The 23,107-nt window shown below is 35.5% G+C and overlaps 3 protein-coding genes and 1 long non-coding RNA gene across 5 annotated transcripts; 2 read left to right on the forward strand and 2 right to left on the reverse strand.

Annotated features, from left to right (window-relative positions):
- Positions 1–101: 101 nt before the first annotated feature.
- Positions 102–672, reverse strand: LOC149514168 (uncharacterized). Its single transcript, XR_016329421.1, has 3 exons — positions 551–672; positions 307–324; positions 102–237 (listed from the first exon to the last, which is right to left on the reverse strand). It is a non-coding gene; the product is annotated as an uncharacterized LOC149514168 (long non-coding RNA).
- Positions 673–1,432: 760 nt separating this feature from the next.
- Positions 1,433–3,090, forward strand: LOC111285938 (Cyclophilin-like peptidyl-prolyl cis-trans isomerase family protein). The gene is made up of 2 exons (XM_022875658.2): positions 1,433–2,430; positions 2,890–3,090. The coding sequence occupies exons 1-2, from the start codon at positions 1,559–1,561 to the stop codon at positions 2,990–2,992; spliced, it is 975 nt and encodes a 324-aa protein (XP_022731393.1). The 5' UTR covers positions 1,433–1,558; the 3' UTR covers positions 2,993–3,090.
- Positions 3,091–3,234: 144 nt separating this feature from the next.
- On the reverse strand, positions 3,235–8,969 carry LOC111285926 (uncharacterized). Of its 2 annotated transcripts, none has more exons than XM_022875638.2 (7): positions 8,530–8,969; positions 8,187–8,388; positions 7,948–8,071; positions 7,508–7,848; positions 5,893–7,180; positions 3,806–3,966; positions 3,235–3,461 (listed from the first exon to the last, which is right to left on the reverse strand). In XM_022875638.2, the coding sequence occupies exons 1-7, from the start codon at positions 8,607–8,609 to the stop codon at positions 3,378–3,380; spliced, it is 2,280 nt and encodes a 759-aa protein (XP_022731373.2). In that variant the 5' UTR covers positions 8,610–8,969; the 3' UTR covers positions 3,235–3,377. The 2 variants fall into 2 exon arrangements, with proteins under 2 accessions (XP_022731373.2, XP_022731365.2); XM_022875630.2 differs by having other exon boundaries at positions 3,806–4,005.
- Positions 8,970–10,365: 1,396 nt separating this feature from the next.
- On the forward strand, positions 10,366–12,069 carry LOC149514169 (elongation factor Tu, chloroplastic-like). Its single transcript, XM_089746773.1, has one exon. The coding sequence runs from the start codon at positions 10,394–10,396 to the stop codon at positions 11,852–11,854; it is 1,461 nt and encodes a 486-aa protein (XP_089602899.1). The 5' UTR covers positions 10,366–10,393; the 3' UTR covers positions 11,855–12,069.
- The last annotated feature ends 11,038 nt before the right edge of the window (positions 12,070–23,107 follow it).

Below are 23,107 nucleotides of genomic sequence, written 5' to 3' on the forward strand. Positions count from 1 at the left end.
TGAAATTCAAAGGAAAAGAAAATGTACATCATCTAAATACCACAAGAAGCATTTCTGCATATTAAGTACAATGAATGATGCTTAGAATAAAATCTTACCCAGGTACAGCGTGCTTCAGGATAAAACCTCCCAACCACTCTTGGTAAACACTAACTTGATGCCACTGAACAGCTCTAAGACTAGCATACTCCACTGGTTCCTCATTCTCATACAGCCTCCTGTTGTTGCGAAACCCACCTGTCAACACTGAAAACATTGTAACGACATCCCACTTTTAAGTGGCTTCTGCACTGGGGTCTGCCTTACCTGTCCAACCAAAATTGCCTACAAACAGAAAAACCAAACAAAACCCAAAGAACCACTTTGAGTTAACTTTCAAAATACAGCTCCAAAACTAAATATTTCTACCCCTAATAAAAGCCTATGCAGTCTTTTTTTTTTTTTTTCTTTAAAGTTAGCTACAGCCCAAAATCCTCGAAACAGAAATTTTTTAAGTTGAAGAATTTAAAAAAGAAAAGATGCAAAACCATTAGGGTGAAACTGAATGCACCTTATAAATGCCCATATCGAGGCCATTCTCAAGCCGGCGATTGTACAAGCGTCTGAGTGATGGAGTCCTTGGCAGATTCTGAGGGCGTTGAGGATTGCGATGGAGGTGAGTCGGGAGTTGAGTCAATGTCGGAGTGGGGACCTTCAGCAGAGGAAGAAAGGGTGGTGGTGCAAAAGGGCATCGAAAATTGAGGGGTTTTGGGTTTGGAGAGAAGAGATCGATAAAGCCTTCTTGATAAAGTTGCCATTGACTTCGCCATTCTTTCTTTCTATTTTGGGAGAAAGAATATCATAAGGAAATGGAAATTGGATAGCGATTTTACAGTGGCTTAACCCTAGTAGTAGCGGCTTAAAAAAAAAAGTAATATGTTTTTACTTTTTTTTTCTATACAAATATTTGTAAGTTCTTTTTTTTATTTTTTATTTGAGGATAATAGAAATTGAATCTTCTTTATTGTATCACGGGACCGTTAGTTTGAACAAAAATAATCGATTTTATTTTATGTATTTAAAAAAATAGCATCAATTCCTCTAAAAAAATAAGGAAAAAAAGGAGTTCAGAAAAATTATAGAAATATAGCTAAAAATTAATAGTAGTAATTTTTATTAAGAAATTTAAAATTAGTTATTTCTAAACACTAAAAACAGCATAGATTTTGTTATGGTTAAAAACTATCAAATGACTTTCATCTTTAATTTTTTTTTTCTTTTTGTTTTCCTGCCTTATAAATTTAAAAAAAAATCCTGAAATCAGGACCTTATGTTCAAAGTGATGATCCACAGCAGGGTCAACAATATTGGTCACCATAAAAAAAATATGGCATTTCTGAGGCACTTGGATGTTTTTTTGGATGGATTGACTCAGCATTTTTCTTATCCACAAACTACTTACCTAAGAGATCGTATCAAACAGAGTTTTTCAGCAGCAGAACTCTCTTGACTCGAGGCAGTGAAGGCAGAATCCTCCTCGCTTCCCACCTCCAAGCAAAGCAGTGAAATAAACAGAGAAATGTTACTGCAGAACCCAAAATTCTCACAGTCACCCCCACAATTACTTCGCGCTCCAACTGCAGCACAACTCCATAACATTCCTGCTTCCCCTTGTTTTCCCATCCCGAAACAGTTCAAATTGCCCCGGCGACAACTTACAATTTGTGGCAACTCTTCGTTGCTTCTTCTGTTAGGTTCTCAGGCCCTGGGACCACGGTATCCGTCCAAGGCACAGGCGGAAGAAAATCCACCAGATAATAATCCACGGGAAGAGAATGTTGGTACTCCTACTCCTAATTGCAGCAACAAAGTTCCTAACAAACGAGCTTTTCTTGATATGGCCATTGACGGAGAGCCCGTTGGTCGCATTGTTATTGGACTATACGGAGATGATGTTCCAGCTGGGGCCGGCATGTTTAGTCGTATAGTTAGTGGAACTACTGGAATTAGCTACAGAAGAAAAGAGTTCATTAAGATCATGCCAAACTACGTGCAACATGGTGGATTGAGATCTTATGGTGTTGATGCTGAGCTTGCGAATAAAAGTGGAAGCAATCTGGCAGTTGAAAAACTGCGGGAGGAATGGGAGAGAGTATATGACAAGTGTCCAGGAGTTAAGAACTTGGCTGGAACAGTGAGCATCATTGTCAGGGATCCCTCTAAACCGCCTCCTAAACTGAAGCTGGTTGCACGAGAGGGGAAGCTGGAGATTGATCAAGAAGAGATTGGAAAAGACCCGAATGGTACAGAGTTTGTAATTGCTATCAAGGATTCCCCAGAACTGGATGCTTCAGCTCTTGTGGTTGGGGAAGTCTTGGAAGGAATGGAGGTTGCAAAGAGAATTGGACAGGTCAAGACTGTGCAAGAGAACACAAGTTCTCCTTACTTCAGGTATGCTTTTCAATCATGGCAATTTTGTTTTAAATTGGAGTTTAATTTGCTATTCGTCTTAGCAAAATCATAAAATAACTCAGATTTGTTGGAGATAAGAAGCCAATGAATGCTACCTCCATCCAGACTTTTGTTTCCCCCACAAACCCACTTTTCATCCTAAAGAAACTAGTATTTCGACTCTATTCTTGTTCTGAACCTAGAAGAACCAGGCAAAGACCATCTTTCCAGTTTCTTTCCCGGAATGAAAATCACAATTAGAAAGCTAGAAAAGGAGGCAATGCCAACTGCTGCTCAAAAAAATTGTATCTCTGCCTGAAACCTTGCCGAAAGCTCGATTCCTTTACATAGGGTGATTTGTATTTCTACACATCTTAACTGATGATAACTGACAATTCCAAGTTCTATAATCTCAAGGAAAGAAATAATAACAACATAAAACTTTTGTTTGGTGGGCAGGGTGGCCAAGCTAATAGGCGATAAAAGAGCTGTCGTGGCAGAAAGAGGCTTCAACCGGCCTTACTCAAAGGTGGTCGTCATAAATTGTGGCTTGATGGACTGAACCTAAATCAAATCCCATTTGCATGCTTTCTTATATTGTTTCATTTTTTAATGAAGAGTTACCAGTTCAAATGAAGTATTTCTATTTTTCATAGACCTCATCGAAATCTTAGCATGCCAATTGCCGAAAGTTTGATAAACTCATAAGCTTTAGTGTGGCTGTAAATGGAATTTCAGCTTTGCTCTCGGGAGTAATTTGGCTGTAAATGAGGGACTGCAATACTATTGCCCAAAGCCTAAAAATGGATGCAACATATTTGTATGTTTGAAAAGGGTAGAAACCGACATACATGATCGTCACATACAGAATAAGGAAGTTCAATCTTCCATCTCTTTGGAGATGCATTGATACACCATAATAATACTAGTAAGTAACAAACATTAATTTAGGTTGATTCTCGGGTGATCTTCATTCTTTTGGCCATAGGAGACATGAAAAGCTTTCTAACTGAAGCAATGGGATCATCAACCTGCAGAATAAAATCTAGGAAGATTATAACCCTCTAGAGATGATAAAGCAAAGGATATAAATCCAGTGCAAAACAACCCAGAATTTCTTAATCACCATTGATAAGCAACAGTTATTCTAATGAACTGCTTTGTGGGTCTTGAAACCTAAATTTTTTTATCAACAGATTCCAAAATTAGAGTAGGATAGTAAAAGTGGGGATGAGCAGGATAAATCCGTTTAAAAAAAAAAAAAACAGATGAAAACCTAACAGCAAACACACCATATTAATATCAAATACTTACATTTCAGCACTAAAAATATTGTAACACCTCCATTACTTGAATAAGTAAAATTTTAACTTACCTTAATCACAGAGGCAGATGAAGGAGAACATGTAGGTGAAGAATTAGGAAAATCTTTCCCGCATAGCAAAGCAGATAACGTTTGTTGCCATCCAGGTGCCCCACTACCCGTTGATGAAATCCATGGACAAAAATGTCTGTGCTGCCTGATCGGATCAAACTCTGCCATTTTAATCATGTGCAGTTGTTTTAGATCCTTTCCTGGAAAATGGAGGTCTCATAGTTGATCACCCTTGTGATTAAAATAAAATCTCATGGATTCAGAGAAAGATAGGAATGAAACAATTGCAAATGCCATAAACACATAACCCAGCCACACACTATACACCATGTAGGTAATATTTTCATTATTAACCAGCTACATGCAAGGTTCTTTATAAGGGGGAAATGGAAAAAGAAAAAAAATGACCATGCAGCTAATTGATCAAATTTTCCAAGTAGCACTGAAACTGAGAAAGATCTGAAAGATTCTAGCTACTCCAACAAAAGGTTTCCAGTGTAACATATTTGTTTATGAAAGCAAAACAATACTCAAATTTCAGCTCGTGGCCATGTGACACAACAGAATACCATTGCAGGTTAAAACATTCCAGAGATAGTATTGTCAATGAATATCAGCATGCCATCCCAGTGGCTATGAAGTGTTTGAGCACAATCAGAGTTAATTATTGGCTTGTGATCCTTGGAGCACTGCCCTCTATTAGTCCAGGAAGAACTTAAAAATGCTTTATAGCAAATCACTAGATGAAAAAACATCAATAGAAATGATAGTAAAGTCCATCACCTTAAAATTGAAAGCAACTCATGAAGATAGCCTCGACCACCAAGATTACTGTAACCTCAATTTCAATTAAATCAAGTGCCCTTTTTCAATCATCATATCTAAAGAAATGTATATGTTGATGGCTATGTTTCTTTCAATTCATCAAGGTGCAGTTCTAGGAAGATTCTTCTAAATGAAAACCCTAGCACGCAGTCTACCCATCCAACAACGGATCTACCTCTCATTCTCTACCTGAAGAACTAGCACAAGGTCTATGCAAAATATTTTTGCACGAGGAAGAGCTCAAATCAATAAAACCTCGGACATACCTTCCATGTAACAAATGCTGAAAGTGTTATTAATAAAGGCATTAATTTTTAACAAGGTTCTTGGTTGATCAAAAGAAATTACAGAACCATTTTGGAATCTATAAGAAAAGTGAAAACTACAGACTATAAGTGTTTAAACAACTAGGTTTACAAGCAGCATGAATAAGTTTATTCTTGATAAGAAAAGTCAGAATCAAATCAAATTTGACTTCCCATACATTTCACATTTAATTCATTTCACAGGGGACAGATTCTCAACAACACATCAGATAAAAATGTGGGACATCAGAGCACTAAAAAATCTTATGTTAATCCCTTTGAAATTATCTATGAATTGGGTTGAAACTGATAGACTGATGGGAAGTTATTCCTTCCATGTAGGAAGGCAAAAGTTGGTCTCTTTGGCCTTTACTGTACTAGGAAAGTGGAGCATTCTGCCCAATTGTAAACATAAGGCCCATATTTTTCAAACATCTTCTAGGGAAAACTAGAAGGCTCCAATTCTTACAGATTTCACTACATTTAAACAGGAAAATATAGAACAACTCAAATGTCCAACTTGGCGCATAGAAGCACAATTCCAATCCCTCTTAGGTGTGAAAGCCAGAAAAAGAATAACGTCTAATGAATATGCTAGAAAAGAATCACACTAATAGAAAAAGAGAGTTTAGCAAATTAGATTACGACTTCACTACACATAGATCAGTTGATAATTAGAGAAGTCAAAAATAAATCGCATGCCCTAAGGAGTAGACCGTTAAAAGAAATTGAAGGGTGAACTTGAGATGCCATAGGTATAAAAAATAGAATTTTCATAGAAAATAAGTATGTAGTTTAACTTCATAATCAATAAGCAGGAATCAGTTAAAAGCATAGCAAGGCACCAAACAAAGGGTATTAAATAACAACAGAGAAAAAAAAGCATATTGATAGTTAAACTTTTATTTTATTAAAGATCATTTCTAAAGAGAACTGATTACAAATAATAATGCTTACCTTTAGGATAGGCTAAGACCTTATTGTTCGATGCAGTCTGCTCTCCAGCAATCATCCCTTCCTTTCCGTTGGAACAAGTTTTGTTTTCTCTGGAATTCATCTTGTGTGTGCCATCAACACATGTAGACTCTTGATGGCTAGGCAAACAAATTTCTTTATCACAAGCCTTATCTCTTTTTGGAATTTGTTCTGGATGGCACTTTTCAGATGTAATCATAACTGATGAATCATTATTCCTAGTTTCCGCATTTCTAGGGGAAACATTAGCACCTTGGGTAGTAGGAGAAGACTCTCCAACATGCAATGTATCAGAATCCTTTACTGCAAAATTGCCAGATCTATCATCGTCTTCCTTTCCAGGAAAGTTATTACTTTGGCAAGAATCTTGAACTACATTCTGAAAACTCTCTATTTTACCCCCCACATTAGAATCATATGTACCAATGCAAGGAGATATTTCTTCTGCAGTGAAGTCAGTTCCTTCCAATGGCGTGAGGTTTCTAAAAATATCATCTCTTGCACTAACATCATGATTTGAACAAGGAGACTGATCATTCCTTGTAGAATTACAATTCACTTGATCATCCTTTTTGCTATCTAAAGTTCTCACGACCTCCAAAGGAACAACTTCCCCACTAATACTATTGTTGAAACAATCTATTTCTTGCTCAATCCTATTGCAATTGGATTCTGCTTGAGTATCTTCTTGATTATTATGCATCTGATCTTTAAACTCTGGATGATATGAAAGCCTAGCCCTTAAACTCTGGCCAATAACAGGTAACGAGATTGTTGCTTTAAAGTTTTGTCGTGTTGGTGGTGGACCCCCTGCTATTGTCAATTTTAAATTTGAAGATTGCCCCATAGATGATGACCCACCATTTGAAGGAACAGCGACAATCCCATCATCGACTTTACTTTCATGGCCTGAATCAAGGACTCCAGGATTGACTTCTGCACATCCAACTAATCTGAAGAACTCTACAGGCCTTCGAACAGTGGAGAAAGCCCATAATCCAACACTAGCTCCACAAAGCCCACAATCTAAAACAACAGACTTGGGATCATACTGCAATCTAAAAGAATTCTCAAAGTCTTTATTTGCACCCAAATTTTCACTTTCATCAGTAGCACTGAAGCTGAGACTCAAATTTCGTCCATAATCAACTCCCTTGGATGAATTTAAAATATCAGCATCATTGACAAATTGATTCTGACCATCCTCGCAGTCAACTACATAAGGTAATGAACGCAGTTCCCAACCAAAAAGACTTATAAGCTTTTGAGCCTGCAACATTTTCAAAATGATCAGTCTTCAACACCAACAAAAATTCAGGAATACATAAATGATAAAACCACAATCAATAAATGCAGGACATGTTGTACTTCTACAGTCAGAAATTGGAGAAACCATTAGATTTTTTTACTGGAAAGCAGAAGGTGGAATGGTATGAAAATGTAGTACATGAAAGTTTCAGAGAGAAACACAACTACACAAGCATGTTTACATGTACATCTATACTATACAACCAAATGAATGCAACTAAAACTGGCAAAAGTTTTCAGCCTAAATGCACCTATAATTGCAAACCAAAATGAGAAACAAGTGTCATACCTGGTAATACAAGTTAGCAGAATCCACATCAGATCCATCTTCAACACTTTCTAATTGAGAAAATTCTGTGTTCCCTGTCTGAGAATCCACCATTAAGGGTTGTCTTAGAAATTCTTGGAGCTGAGGGCTTCTCATAAATTCAATGGCCGAAGATGAAATCACTGGAAGAGCTAAAAGTTGAAAGAGTGAATTGGATCTCTCCCTGAATTTATCAACTAAATCAGCAGGGATAGTGGGAGGAAATTCGGCCAGACTTTCATCACAGGCATTGTCAATCCAAGGGCAAAGCAATTTGTGTCCACTATCCAGCTTTAAGCCAAACACCAAGGCAGCCTTCTCAACTGAAGAGCATAGAAAAAATTTATGTAATTAAGCCTAGCGAATGCCAGAAATTTCAAAAGTACTTGCTCAAAGTGAAGTAAATTAGATGCATGACATGCCTTGTTGCTGTGTCCAAGAAGGTGGAGTAGAAAAAAGGAGACGCGCTCCACATGATTCACAGGCTATAATATCCATATCCACATTGACCCAACCTCTCCTAGCACAGTTTACAGCATTTACTACCTAAAAACAATGAAAAAGATAATCATCTCTATTAAATGACAAACTTAGAAAAAAAGTATAGTCAGAACATAGTAAAATTAGAAAGAAAGAAACATGAATTGGTAGGTGAACGAACCTTGGGCTTAGCAAACCAAGTCATAGATTTGAAAGTTGATAACCTCCTCAGAAGATCTCCTCTATCCCAGGGTCTACACATTGGAGCTTCACCCGCAACTAAGGAATGCTGCTTCTCTTCTAATGCTAAAGAAAACGATGGATTAGGCCGTTTCTTGCCTCGTAATAGTTGTTCTTGTCCCCTCGCTCCCGGCACCGGTGAACTACCAATTTATTACAAATATATACATACATAAATAAACGAACAAATAGCAGTACTAATACTTAAATAGAATTTTCAAGTTTTATCAACTAAATGAAAAAAAAATCAATAATTAAAAGCAAATAAACAGAGAAAAGAAAACCTAGAGGAAGCGGTGGATTTAGAAGAGTGGAAGAGCTTGTCCATGATCGAATGAAACCTCTTCTCTGGATCCTGCGCCATTGTTTCTTTCTTTCTTTTTTCTTTATCATAGGAATTCCAGCACCTGCAGTCCCAGCAAAGGCTCCTTTTGTTAAAAAAAAAAAGGCGATAAGAGCTTGGTCTGGTCCTCTCCAGTTAAGCCACGCTCGATCGGTCGCTGTTCCTTGTAAATTCTGATAATCGGCAGCTACATGATGTAAGCTACCGGGCCAGGCCGGGAAATAATAAAAAACTTTAGAGAAGGGTAGATCCAACTCAAGGTAGCCTGAGCCTTGAAGCGGGCCAATCTTGTAGGCTCCAGAGGGCAGCTTCACCTTTGGATACCTGAACTGCTTGGGAATGCAGGCCTATGCGTTAGAAAGAAAGCCACCTTCGGTCCTTATTCCCTATTCCTTCTCCTTTCCTTTTATACCTTCTATCTTTCCTTTCTTTTTTTCTCCTCTCTTTTTTTTTTATTTTTCTCTTCCCCACCGAAGAGAAAAAAAAAAAAACCAGCCACGTGTTGCCATGAAAATTAGTTTAGATATGTGTAATCTTCACCTTTGGATACCTAAACTAATTAAATTGATATTAAAATAAAAATTTTTGAGCACTATCCATTCATACGAGAAATTATGAAATTTTTAAATATTCATTTAGTTATTAGGTTAATTTATTTTTTTGTTATAATATAATAAACATGCAATGATAATCTCTATATCATCAATATCTTGATATTTAAATTATCTTGATAAACTTTTTTTTTAATTGAATACGATGTTTCCTCTCCTTTCCTCTAAATGGTAGAGAAGTAGACATTTCAAAGCCCCAAAAGAGAAGCAATTAAACCAGAGTAAATTACGTAAATAATCATTAAAGCTCACATAATTTCTATTTTAATTATTGAGCATCAATTAATCTTAATTAAGTATTGAAGTTTGCCGGCTATACTAAATCTGATCATCTTAACATATTTAAGTTAATTAAGTGATCGAAAAATAACATGATTATCAGATATACTATCACATATATCTACGATAGGTTATACCTCACAAGGTCGTTCGCAAGTATTCAAAAACTCGTTAAGAAACTCAATAAGGGAGGACACTCGCTCCTATCATTTAACCAGTAATTAGTTGTCGAGAGGCCTCGAGCACTCATCTAATGTTAGCCTTACACACCAATCAACTAGGGACTCGTATGAGCCGTGCAAACTCATTTCTCTTATGATATGTCTTACTCCTGCATGGTAAGAACCCGACTAGGCTCAAGGCTAGAGACTACAATCCACATGCCCAAAGGGAATAACGTCCTCTCTGTTTCAACTTCCAATGAAAATTTTTCGTATGCTATTACAACTTTACAAGTAATAGGCTGGTTGTCAAATGACCTACAAAAGCAATAAAATAAAAAAAAGAAAGAAATATTTACCCATTTCTCCAATACTGTCCGTTTATATTTTAAATAGCTAGCATTAAAATTCAACGAATAAAATTATTGACCAACATTTGAAATTTTAATTGATAAGATTCGCATACTTCATAGGCAGTTGGTAACACTATAATGACGATATTGTATTAGTAATTGAACCCAATCTCATAAGAGTTAAGACAGCATAGACATTTCAGTGCTGCTGAACACCGGAGAGCAGCAAAGGAAGTGAATCAAAGAACTTTGTCCCCCCCTACCATTCCGAAACAAGATAACAAAACCCATCCCGGTCCCACCCTTCGCTCTCGCCATCTCTGACCCCCAAGGCAAAGGCCAAAACCCCCCCAATCCCCCTCCCTCTATGACTACACTCTCTCCGAATAAAAAAAACAAAAATGGCAATTTCATCAACAGCAGCTGCGGCAGCTACTTCTGCAAATCTTAGATACCCTTACGCCTCCCCTATCTCAACTCACTCTCACTCCGCAACCACCACCTCCAACTTCTCCTCAAAACCCACAAAACTAACCCCTACCCACCTCTCCTCTTCCTTCACCCCACCTTTCCTCACCACCATTGCCACCACTACCGTCATCTGCCGCCGTGGAGGAGCTCTTACTGTCAAAGCCGCCCGTGGCAAATTCGAACGCAAGAAACCCCACGTCAACATCGGCACCATTGGCCATGTCGACCACGGCAAAACCACCTTAACCGCCGCTCTAACGATGGCCTTAGCTTCCATGGGTAATAGTGCCCCTAAAAAGTATGACGAAATCGACGCCGCTCCAGAAGAGCGAGCCCGTGGTATCACCATTAACACCGCCACCGTTGAATATGAAACCGAGAACCGCCATTACGCCCACGTTGACTGCCCGGGGCACGCTGATTATGTCAAAAACATGATTACCGGAGCTGCCCAAATGGACGGTGCCATTTTGGTCGTTTCCGGAGCTGATGGACCCATGCCCCAGACAAAAGAACATATCTTGTTGGCTAAACAAGTGGGTGTTCCAAACATGGTTGTGTTTTTGAATAAACAAGACCAGGTTGATGATGAAGAGCTTTTGCAATTGGTCGAATTGGAGGTTCGTGAATTGCTTTCAAGTTATGAATATCCTGGTGATGATGTCCCTATTGTTTCTGGGTCTGCCCTTTTAGCTTTAGAAGCTTTGATGGCTAATCCAAGTGTTAAGAGAGGTGAAAACCAATGGGTTGATAAGATTTATGAACTTATGGATTCTGTTGATAGTTATATTCCTATTCCTCAAAGACAAACTGATTTGCCTTTCTTGTTAGCTGTTGAGGATGTGTTTTCCATCACGGGTCGTGGTACTGTTGCCACTGGTCGTATTGAGAGAGGTATTGTTAGGGTAGGAGAGACTGTTGATATTGTTGGATTGAAAGAAACGAGGAACACCACAGTTACTGGTGTGGAAATGTTTCAGAAGACATTAGATGACGCTATGGCTGGTGATAACGTTGGGTTGTTGCTTAGGGGTGTTCAAAAGGCTGATATTCAGAGAGGGATGGTTTTGTCTAAACCAGGAACGATTACTCCACATGCTAAGTTCACCGCCATTGTTTATGTGTTGAAGAAGGAAGAGGGTGGTAGGCATTCTCCCTTTTTCGCAGGTTATAGGCCTCAGTTTTACATGAGGACCACTGATGTGACTGGAAGGGTGGCTTCAATTATGAATGATAAGGATGAGAAGTCTAAGATGGTTATGCCTGGTGACCGTGTAAAGATGGTTGTTGAGCTTATTATGCCGGTGGCTTGTGAGCAAGGGATGAGGTTTGCTATCAGAGAAGGAGGGAAGACGGTTGGAGCTGGTGTTATTCAGTCTATCATTGAGTGATTTTAGTAAACTTTGGCATTGCAGGAAATTTTATTTGCTTTTTGAGTGATGTCAAAAACTTTTTATGTCAAGGATATGCAATTAGTTTCGCCATTTTTAGAACCTCGTTGATTCCGATGTCATATATGTTGCAGTTTTTCACTTCTTTTGCTTCAGACTCATTCCAATCTAGTTGGGTAAATTTCATGTCATAATTTGATGTGGTCTTATTTTTCCCTGTTGCTTCTGCTGTTATTGCTAATTCTTAGAGCTTTTGCTTGCTTTAGAAAATGTGACGATCCTAAGGTAGTTAACACACACTAATCTTCTCAAGGAATTCATTGTTCTTCAAGGCTGTTTTTGTCTGTGGCAATGAAACTTTAATACAGCATTGTCGATCTAGTCTGACGGTTGTTTTGCTCTATTTAAACAGTAGTCACTGTGGCTATTCGTGGTGACTACAATTGTTTGTGATTCTAGGTAACCATCTTATCTCTCCTGCTAAACCTTTGCATTAATGGATTGGGGAATACATATTATTCCTGTTATCCGAAACATGGGCTTTGCGGCACATATCACTACACTACACCCCGTAATACTTGTGAAAATTTCATTGTTTCTTAGTTTCTGTTTTTCTTTTTGGTGGCCAAGTTTCTTTTGTTATTGAAAATCTAATTCCAAATAAATATATTTTTTAAGTTTGTCGCTGCTAGTTTCACCGACCAGTTTGTAGTTTTAGGAGTTAATTTGATGTGCAAAGAACACATGGCTTACGGTAGGAGAATTTTGTTTGACCGCAAAAGAAGGCTGGAGATTAGAGAAAAAGAAACGACTCAGGAGACAAAACAAGACATAAGCACATGCTTTAAAATTTAAATAGAGCTTGTCTTTACATTCCTTATAAGCTGTGGCCGTTAAATGCCCTATTATATACATAATAAATAGGAAAAAGAACCGACTTACATAATGTAAAACTAAAAAGGTTTTATGCATACATGCATACATTGCCTTTTGGTGAATATATCACGTTGCATTCACGAGCTGTGCCCCCCCAAATAGTATTGATTACAATGACCGACTTCATAGAACCATCACCGGTGCTAAAAACCCAGTGTTGATTATAACATAGCCAGGTGAGCTGCATGCCAGCAACTGATCAAGAAAGCCTTGCTCCTCCTGTTTAATATTTTGAAATGCATAGGACTAGATGAGAACCTTAGAAAATGGTTTATATGACCACCTTAGAAGATGGTTGATATGACCAACTGTTGGACGAATGCGGCTCTTTGCCTTATCTCTTCTGTCTTCTGTTCATGATATTTGTCTGGCAAAGGCGGTTCAATTCTGCACAGAAAGAAAGCAATCAGTGACATTCATTTGCACGTGTCTCAACCAGATCCCTGCACTAGAGCTAGCAAATTCCACTAAATCACAAAATCATAGGACGGGAATTGCAGTAAACTGAAATGGAAACAGAACGAAATGCATGTATATATTGCTCTTTCACATTTTTGAGACAGCATTGTTCAGAACATGTGGGTTGATTAGTATTTATTTACTTCAAAATACATGTACATGTAGACACTCATTTTTCGGTAAGCTTCAAAATAAATAATAAAAAAAGAAGATAAATAATAGATAAATAGAAGCAGAGTTTCAATCCTAGTAAAATGGTAGGATTAGGACTTTAAATTTTGAAATTGGGATGGTTTTTTGAAAAAGAGGGGATAAACAGATGAGAGGATGGGAATATTCTAATTTTTGAATCCTCAAACTGACCCTATTTAAACCATCAACCGCACAGCAAAAAGGGGGGGCAGTTACACAGAGAAATCAAGCAAGCTCAACTGCCAAGTTCTCCAAATCTGAACGTCTCTTCTACCACCACCAAACACCATCTGCACCATTCCACACTGCCATCTCTACATCAATGCCACTTCTTCGTTGACAGCCTACTCTCATCACCACCAGGCCACCACCCTCAAGAGCCAAGAACCCGACCTTGTTCCTTTTAGTCACTACCATCAATTGTCCATGCCAAAGCCACGAGATTAAACCACTTCATCATAGTTGCCATCACACCATTATTACAAATCTATGCAATCTCACTAAACATTACCACCGTCCAAAATACCATGAATTTAGTTTAAACCCAACTTCCAAACCGTTATACACCGTATCAAGGAAAAGTTTAATCCAAAACCCACTATCCTTCAAACAGTTCCAGTAGCTTTTACCCAACAAACACATAGGCAATATTAGGAGGAAATCCATTCAAGTTCGACAGAATCCAGTTCCTTGCCCAAACCATCCACGACCAGGTAGATGTTCTGTTAATTTTTGGGCTTTTTGAGCCCTTGACTAACTGGAAAGGAAGAGAAAAATAGAGAAGAAAAAGGAAAGCTGGTGGCCAGAAGGTAGCGGCAACTGGCAACTTGCGGCAATGAAATGAAGGTCCAGTGAATGATTTCTGGGCGGTAAATTTTTTAGTCTTGGTTGGTTATTGAAACGAAGAAAAACTACCAAATAGAAAAGGTGAGATGACAAATATTTTTTGGGTGTTTCAAGTTGACTAAGGATATGGAGATCAATAATAATTTTCGGTGGCTTTGTTGTACTCTGCTTGGGCTTGATTTTCTTAGAGCTTGTTTTTTTGGAGGATCATTCGGTTAGTAGAGAATAGGTGATTTACGGTAGATTTTCTGGTAAAATAAACTGCGGTGGCTGTGACCTAAATTGTTCCAGCGAGCGACGGCAAGGACAGTGGCGTTTTGCTGGAATCTGTAAGCTTGTTGAGTTTCCCGACCAACTTTCGTTTCTTTCCTAGAAAGAGAAAGAAAGAGAGCGGAAATTGGAAAGAACCTGTGAAATGAATAGGAAGGCTTAAAAGATTGCCTTTATAGCACTAACAAATCGATGTCGTTTTAGCTTAAGAAATTGAGTTCCCTTGCTCATTTCAAGGATCCGTGCGCCAACTATTGGGTGACCCGACCCAATCCAACTCCGCGCCATTTGAGCTATAAGCCGAGCTGCTTCCTGTGCGAAGCTAAGCCGTGACAAATTTTTTGAGCCAAGTCACGAGTCGTTTTGATATACATTTTTTTTTTCTCGTTATTCATTTATTATTATTATTATTTGAGTGAATAGAAAAAGGCAAATAAATAAAAATTTTAAAATTTAAAAAAAATATATTTTTGAAGAAAAAATGAAAGTATTAATTTTTTTTAAAAATAAAAATTTTAAAAAATATATTTTTAAAGAAAAGTTAAAAGTATCAATTTTTTTCGAGAATAAAAATTTCAAAAAAAACTTTTTTTGAGAGAAAGTTGAAAGTATCAATTTTTCTTGAAAATAAAAATTTTCAAAAAAAAACATTTAAGGAAAAGTTGAAAGTATCAATTTTTTTCGAAAATAAAATTTTTCAAAAAACATTTTAAGGAAAAATTAAAAAAATCAATTTTTCTTGAAAATAAAATTTTCAATAAAAATATTTTTAAGGAAAAATTAAAAATATCAATTTTTCTTGAAAATAAAACCTCAAAAAAACATTTTAAGGAAAAATTAAAAGTACCAATTTTCTTTGAAAATAAGATTTTCAAGAAAAACATTTTTGAGAAAAAGTTGAAAGTATTAATTTTTCTTGTATAAAACCATGAGTTTTTTTTTATATATAACAACAAAATAAAAAGAAACTTTTATCAAAAGCTTAAAGCATTATTCTTTTTTTTTTTTCTTATTTTAAAATATCAAATAATCCAACGACGAAACTTTTGCAAGAGAAACAGTAATTTTTTGCATACTCTTAAGATGAGAAAATTTTCTTAATTTTTTGCTAAAAATATTGGAGTCAATTAAGAATAATTTTCAATAATTAACTGCTTGGTAAAGTTTTTAAAGCTAGTTAATAACACGAAATCGAGCTAGTATCATCTTTCGATGAACATTGTGGAGGTGCTATAACCTTCATCACGTGTAACCACACTCCCGAACCTAATTATGGTTTCGCAGACATTGAATATACTTTACAAAGATACGTAAGTCAAACTTAGGATTTCTCTTTAAAAAAGGACAGATTCAGTCAGATGACCAACCGCACATAAACAAAAAAAATTGGTGGCGACTCCTCAAGTCAATGTCTAGCGATAGGTCCACGAATCTAGATGTTATGATAATTTGACAACTCCACTGGGAATAAGCTGAGAGTCAAGCCAGCAAATAAATTTGTGTTATTCAAAAAGCCTAATAAAACTAGATTCTTTGCAAGGATTTTTCTTTTTTTTCATTCATTTTATTTATTTATGTGGCTAACTATGTCATTCATATGCATATGCATAATATGGGTTCTATACTCGGGCTCTATCCCTTTAGGATGGAGTAAAGTACCTATGTTTTCGTGAGGTTTTAATGCCTCCGTAGTGGCTAGTAAAATACTCTCACTCAAATTAAACCTTTTTCACTTACAACCCATAATGGATGAGGATTAGGGTGCCTTACTAGTCTATAATGGATAATGATATAAAGAGTAATTTAAAAACTTTTAAACTATCAACTTTAAACCACATATAGTGAGCATGAGAAACCTAACCCATAGTTAGAGCCTTACCTTCTCCTTCCGTAGAAAAATCCAACAACTAAGTTACGTTTTTGCAATGACTGATTTTTCCTGAGTGAAAATTAATTATTGTTGTCATGTTGTATGAATTGTCATGATAAGATGTATGTTAGTTGATTTTTTTCTTCTTTCATCTATTTTTATTTCACTTAAAGTAGGATAACATTGGACTGCATATATTTTTGGCATTCATTTTGTATATGTTAGCTTGAAATCATATTAAGATTATTTTTATAGTCTTTTTTTCATGACATGAGCATGTAGCAATACAAGCATCTTAATTTGTGGTAATAAAAGGTTTAAGGATAGCTCGACCATTGATAAATTCAGGTCAACCTGTGCGTCACTCGTATAATACTTAATCACGAGCAAGGCAAATGGAACAGGAACAAAATACCCATATGGACAAGATTGAAAAGGCTCAAGAAGAGATAAAAGAAGAGTTGACCAAGATAATGAAAATGTTGAAAAAACTAGATAAAAGTAAAACAATAGAAAAGACCCCTAATCCGAATGAAAGATAAGATATTGTGGATCCTTTATACCCTCATAGGTTTGGTCCAAACCAAGGTCAATCTTCTTAAGAGACACAGGCCTTGCATATACCATTTTCTGGGGCATATGCTTACACTTATCTTGAAGCGCCATATCGCAGTTACACTAACCCCACCTTTGGGGTAAAGATAGCATACCCAATTGAGGTCCCTGATTTTAATGATCTTAAAAAGAAAGAAAGGTTGAAGTTGAAGACTTTTAAGGTGATGGAAGATCTAAGCATACAACAAATGAACCTTTTAAAAGAGAAGGTACGAGCTATCTAAGGAATGGATTATTTTGGCTCTATAGATGTAGTTGAACTATGCTTAATTCCAAATGTGGTTATTCCACCAAAATTTAAAGTCTTCGAATTTGAAAAAATGATAGAACAAAATGCCTGGTAACTCATGTTATCATGTATTGTCGCAAAATGAATGCTCATGCTCATAATGAGAAATTACTGATGTATGTGTTTCAAGATAATCTTACTGACTCAGTCGCGAGGTGGTATGTCCAATTAGACCAAACTCGTATCTAGTCTTGGAACAATTTGACAAAGGCATTCATCGTCCAATATCGACACATTATAGACTTAGCTTCAGATCGCTTATCTCTACAAAGTATGAAAAAGAAACCTTTTGAAAGCTTTAAAGAGTATGCACAGACGTGGAAAGATGTAGCTGCTTAAGTTTAACCACCTCTTATTGAAAAAAATGACCATCCTATTTGTAAGTGCTCTGAAGCCTTCATATTATGAGAAAATGATTGAAAATGCCATAAAAAAATTTACCGATATGATGATCTCTGAAAAAATGATAGAGAATATCATTAAGAGTGACAAGCTTGAAGAGGGAGAGACTTCAAATACAAAGAAGGGTGAGAGGTCCAAAAGAAAAGAAAGTGAGGCTCAAATTGTGAGTTTTGAAGGACAAGAGTTCAAAAGTTATGCCTCATACCCATAACCAATATATCTTGCCTATTATTCGCCTATTAATCATGTTGCACAGTCTCTTACCATCATGTTTCATACCCAATCTTTCGACCAACTTTTCAAACACCCACGTATAGGCCCAGTCATATTACTGCACCAGATTCAATGCCTAATAACCAAGCAGGTGGCTTAAAGAGATCTCAAAATAATCAAAAAAAAGGCACACATTGACCCTATCCCCATGACTTACACCTAGTTATTTTCAAAATTGATTAAAAATAACTTAGTATCTCCTGTTATTTTAGAACCATTAAAGCCACTATATCCCCAATGGTATTATGCTAATGTCACATGCGATTACCATAATAAAAATGTGAGTCATTCTATAAAAACCTGTTATGCTTTCAAGCACAAGGTGTAAAATTTAATCCAAAAAAGCTTGGTAAGCTTCGATGAATCAAAAAAATTAGATGATAGTGAAAATCCTTTACTTGATCATACAGAGGCATAGTCTTGAGGGAGACAAAGATGTTGGTACTAGCTAAAAGTTGTTTGAATTTCTTTTAAAGAAATGCTAAAATTTCTTTTATGTAATAAAATTTCACTTTTTATCATTTTAATAAAAGGCAAGTTGATGCATTTAATTACATTTTCTCTTACATCCAAGTCATTATTTTTGTTACCTTTCATTCCCATTTTATCCTCGTTCTCAAATTTTAAATGGTGAATGTTTGGACAATGATAAACAATAATTCTAAGATTTAATTTTGAAAACTCATTCATATTTATCTATAGAAATTATTTGAGTAAGAAAGGTAATTTGTGAGCAAATATCATTCATGAAAAATATACATGTTTTGAAGGCATCTAATCAGTTTGTCTTTGTTCAAAATATGATATTCAAAGAAGGCATTCACATTTGAAATGAAAAATGATCATCTTTCTTTTATCATTTGAAAAAGCATTCATTGTTACTCCTTTGAACCTAATATGATTTTTTTTTCTAAAGAACCCTGACTAAAGCTCACCCTCCACATTGGGGGTAAAAATTGTAAAAGGTCTCAAATAGAAAGAAAAAAAGAAAAGCAAAATAAAAGAAATAAAAGAAAAAAAATGAATGCCACACATGATTTGGGGCAAAGTAATGAGAGTTATTTTGTAAGAGATCAGGTGAAAAAACAAAAAAGTAATGAAATGATGTGAAATGGGGCAAAATGCCAAATTACATCAAATGATGAAAAATAATCCTTTGGTTTAAACGCTTTAAACACATGTTTTGAGCCTATTTTATCCATTTCTTTCATAACCCATCACCATTGCCTACATTATAACTTTTAAAAGTCCATTTGAATCAAATGTGAATGCTCAAATTGAATGATCATATGTTAAACTAAGGCATGCTCGTAATGAAACTACAAAATCATGCTTTATTACTCTAGAGATTGATGTGAAAGAGATATCAATAATGGGTAAAAGAAAAATGAAAGAGAAAAAAAAGAAAAGAGAAAAAAAGAAAAGAAAAAGAAAAAAAAAGGAAAAGAAAAAAAAGAAAAAAAATGAAATAATAAGAAAAATGAAAAAAAATAAAAAAATGAAAGATGAAAATGGAGACTCAAATTGAAAACCTGAAAAAACGATTTGGGTAGAAAGACATATGAGCTAAAAACCAGAATAACAACTCAATATATGAACGATCATTGTTATCTGAAGATCCTTTGAAACTGGGATAAAATGTGATAGCTTAAAAGTCAATGAAATGAGTTTTTGAAAAATAATCTTGGATTAATGTTAGAAATTATCTAAATATTCATTATTTGGATATTATTATACCATTCAAACACTTACCCTAGTGACATGCTTTAAATTTATTTCTTGATCTATTTATTTTTATACTAGATTTGTTCTTGTATTGATTTTTTTTCTTTCAATTCATTTTACCTTCACTCATCCCCAAAATAAATCAAGAAAATATATGATTGCGTTGTGCTTGTCATAAATTGAAATGATAATCAATGAATGACAATATTCATAAAAAATTCATGCATTGCTTTGAAAAGAAATCCAAGATGACAGGGGGCAAAAAGTGAAAAAAATGATTTGAAAAGGCAAATGTGGTACCCTAAGTGGTGAATATGGTGATGGATCAACCAAGATAATATGTGAGTTGTGATCAAATACTGGAAATAACATGGATCAGTTAGTAAAATTGGTGAATTACTTCTGAAAATGTTACTACTAGAAAGTTAATGTGAAATTGTGGAGTCTTATGAACCTTATTACCACAATCAATTAGAATGTCATAGTGTTGATTTTAGGGACATTTGCATTACATTGCATTTGCATCATGGTTTAATCACGCATTTGCATCATGTAGTGAACATGTGAATCATAGTTTAGAGTATGGCATCTGCATTGTTGTGAAAATCTGAGTTGTTGCATTGGCATCATTAAGAAAGCATTCGCATTATTATCATACAAAATTTTGACTTTGGTAGGAGAATTTTAAACTTTGAAACTTCAAAAATTTTTCATGATAAGATTTTTAACAAGGAAAATATCCCAACTTTTAAAGTTATGAAACCTTTTGAAGAAACTTTTTCAATGATGATGATGATTTGTAAAACCTATAAAAATAATCTTTAATAATTCAAATGAGAATTTTTTAGTTTTAAATTTTTTGATGTGAATACCTAGAGTTTTTAAATCAGAATCTTAGAAATTTTGGATGAAATTCTAAAATTTTTAAATGAGAACCTTTGAAATTCTAGTAGTAAATCTCTAAAAGTTTTTTCAAATGTGAATCTGAAAGCTTTATGAATCTTCAATTCTTACGAATCTGAGAACTTTATGAATCTTCAATTCTTGCGAATCTGAAAACTTTATGAATCTTCAATTCTTGTGAAATTGAAAACTTTATGAATTTTCAATTCTTGCGAATCTAAAAGCCTTGAGAATCTTTAATTCTCGCGAATCTGAAAGTTTTACGAATCTTTAATTCTTACAAATCTGAAAACTTTGTGAATCTCCAATTCTTACGAATCTAAAAGCCTTGCAAATCTTCAATTCTTGCGAATCTGAAAATTTTGTGAACCTCTAATTCTCGCGAATCTCCAATTCTTGTGAATCTCCAAAACTTGCAAATCTGAAATTCTTACAAATTTTTGAATCCTATGAATCTTTGAATTGCAAACCTTTGAATTTCAAATTTGTGATTTTTTTTTTAACTTAATTGTGAATCTTTAAGTTTCAACTTGCATGGTGAATCTTTTATTATGAAATTTTTGAATGCTTCAAATCGTGAACCTTTGAAACTTTGAAATTTCATAAATGAAATCAGACTTCGGCTTAGTCCAATTCATTTTGTTTTGGATTTCAACCTATGCCAAATCCTTCTTCCACTCAATGCAAGTTAATTAAGTCAGACTTCGATTCAGTCTAGGTCATTTCATTTTGAATTTCAACTTCTATCAAATCTTTCTTTGGCTTAATCTAAGTTGTTCATTTCAGACTTCAGTTCGATCCAAGTCATCATTTTTGGATTTTGACTTTTTTTTTACTAAGTCCAAGTTGTTCATCTTGAGTTCCAGTTCAATCTAATTTTTTTTCCTTCAGACATCATATTTGTCCAGTTTGTTCTTTTTTTGAAAAAGGGCATGATAAGTGTCAATGTCTTTACATAATTCTTGTTTTATAGAAAATATGCAAAAATGGACAATTGTAAACACTCATTTTTCGGTAAACTTCAAAATAAATAATAAAAAAAGATAAATAATAGATAAATAGAAGCAGAGTTTCAATCCTAGTAAAATGGTAGGATTAGGACTTTAAATTTTGAAACTGGGATGGTTTTTTGAAAAAGAGGGGATAAACAGATGAGAGGATGGAAAGAGTCTAATTTTTGAATCCTCAAACTGACCCTATTTAAACCATTAACCGCACAGCAAAAAGGGGGGCAGTTACACAGAAAAATCAAGCAAGCTCAACTGCCTAGTTCTCCAAATCTGAACATCTCTTCTACCACCACCAAACACCATCTGCACCATACCACACTACCATCTCTACATCAATGCCAATTCTTCGTTGATAGCCTACTCTCATCACCACCAGGCCACCACCCTCAAAAGCTAAGAACCCGACCTTGTTCCCTTTAGTCACTACCATCAATTGTCCATGCCAAAGCCATGAGATTAATCCACTTCATCATAGTTGCCATCACACTATTATTACAAATCTATGCAATCTCACTAAACATTACCATCGTCTAAAAAACCGTGAATTTAGTTGAAACCAAACTTCCAAATCGTTATCCACCGTATCAAGGAAAAGTTTAATCCAAAACCCACCATCCTTCAAACAATTCCAGTAACTTTTACCCAACAAACACATAGGTAATATTAGGAGGAAATCCATTCAAATTCGACAGAATCTAGCACCTTACCCAAACCATCCACGACCAGGGAGATGTTTTGTTAATTTTTGGGCTTTTTGAGCCCTTAACTAACTAGAAAGAAAGAGAATAATAGAGAAGAAAAAGGAAAGCTGGTGGCCAGAAGGTAGCAGCAATGAAATGAAGGCTAGTGAATGATTTCTGGGCGGTAAATTTTTTACTCTTGGTTGGTTATTGAAACGAAGAAAAACTACCAAATAGAAAATGTGGGATGACAAATATTTTTTGGGTGTTTCAAGTTGACTAAGGATATGGAGATAAATAATAATTTTCGGTGGCTTTGTTGTACTCTGCTTGGGCTTGATTTTCTTAGAGCTTGTTTTTTTGGAGGATCATTCAGTTAGTAGAGAATAGGTGATTTACGATAGGTTTTCTGGTAAAATAAACAACGGTGGCTGTGACCTAAATTGTTCCAGCGAGCGACGGCAACGACAGTGGCATTTTGCCATAATTTGTAAACTTGTTGGGTTTTCGACCAACTTTCGTTTCTCTTTTAGAAAGAGAAAAAAAGAGAGCAAAAATTGTAGAGAGAAAGAAAGAACCTGTGAAATGAATAGGAAGGCTTAAAAGATTGCCTTTATAGCACTAACAAAACGATGTCATTTTAGCTTAAGAAATTGAGTTCCCTTTGCTCGTTTTAAGGATCCGCGACCCAACCCAATCCAATTTCGCGCCATTTGAGCTACAAGCCGAGCTGCTTCCTGTACGAAGCTGAGCCGTGACAAATTTTCTAAGCCAAGCCACGAG

This window comes from Durio zibethinus, chromosome 17 (genome assembly GCF_047325235.1).
Source record: "Durio zibethinus cultivar Kanyao isolate XHJ-2024 chromosome 17, ASM4732523v1, whole genome shotgun sequence".
Lineage (NCBI taxonomy): Eukaryota > Viridiplantae > Streptophyta > Magnoliopsida > Malvales > Malvaceae > Durio > Durio zibethinus.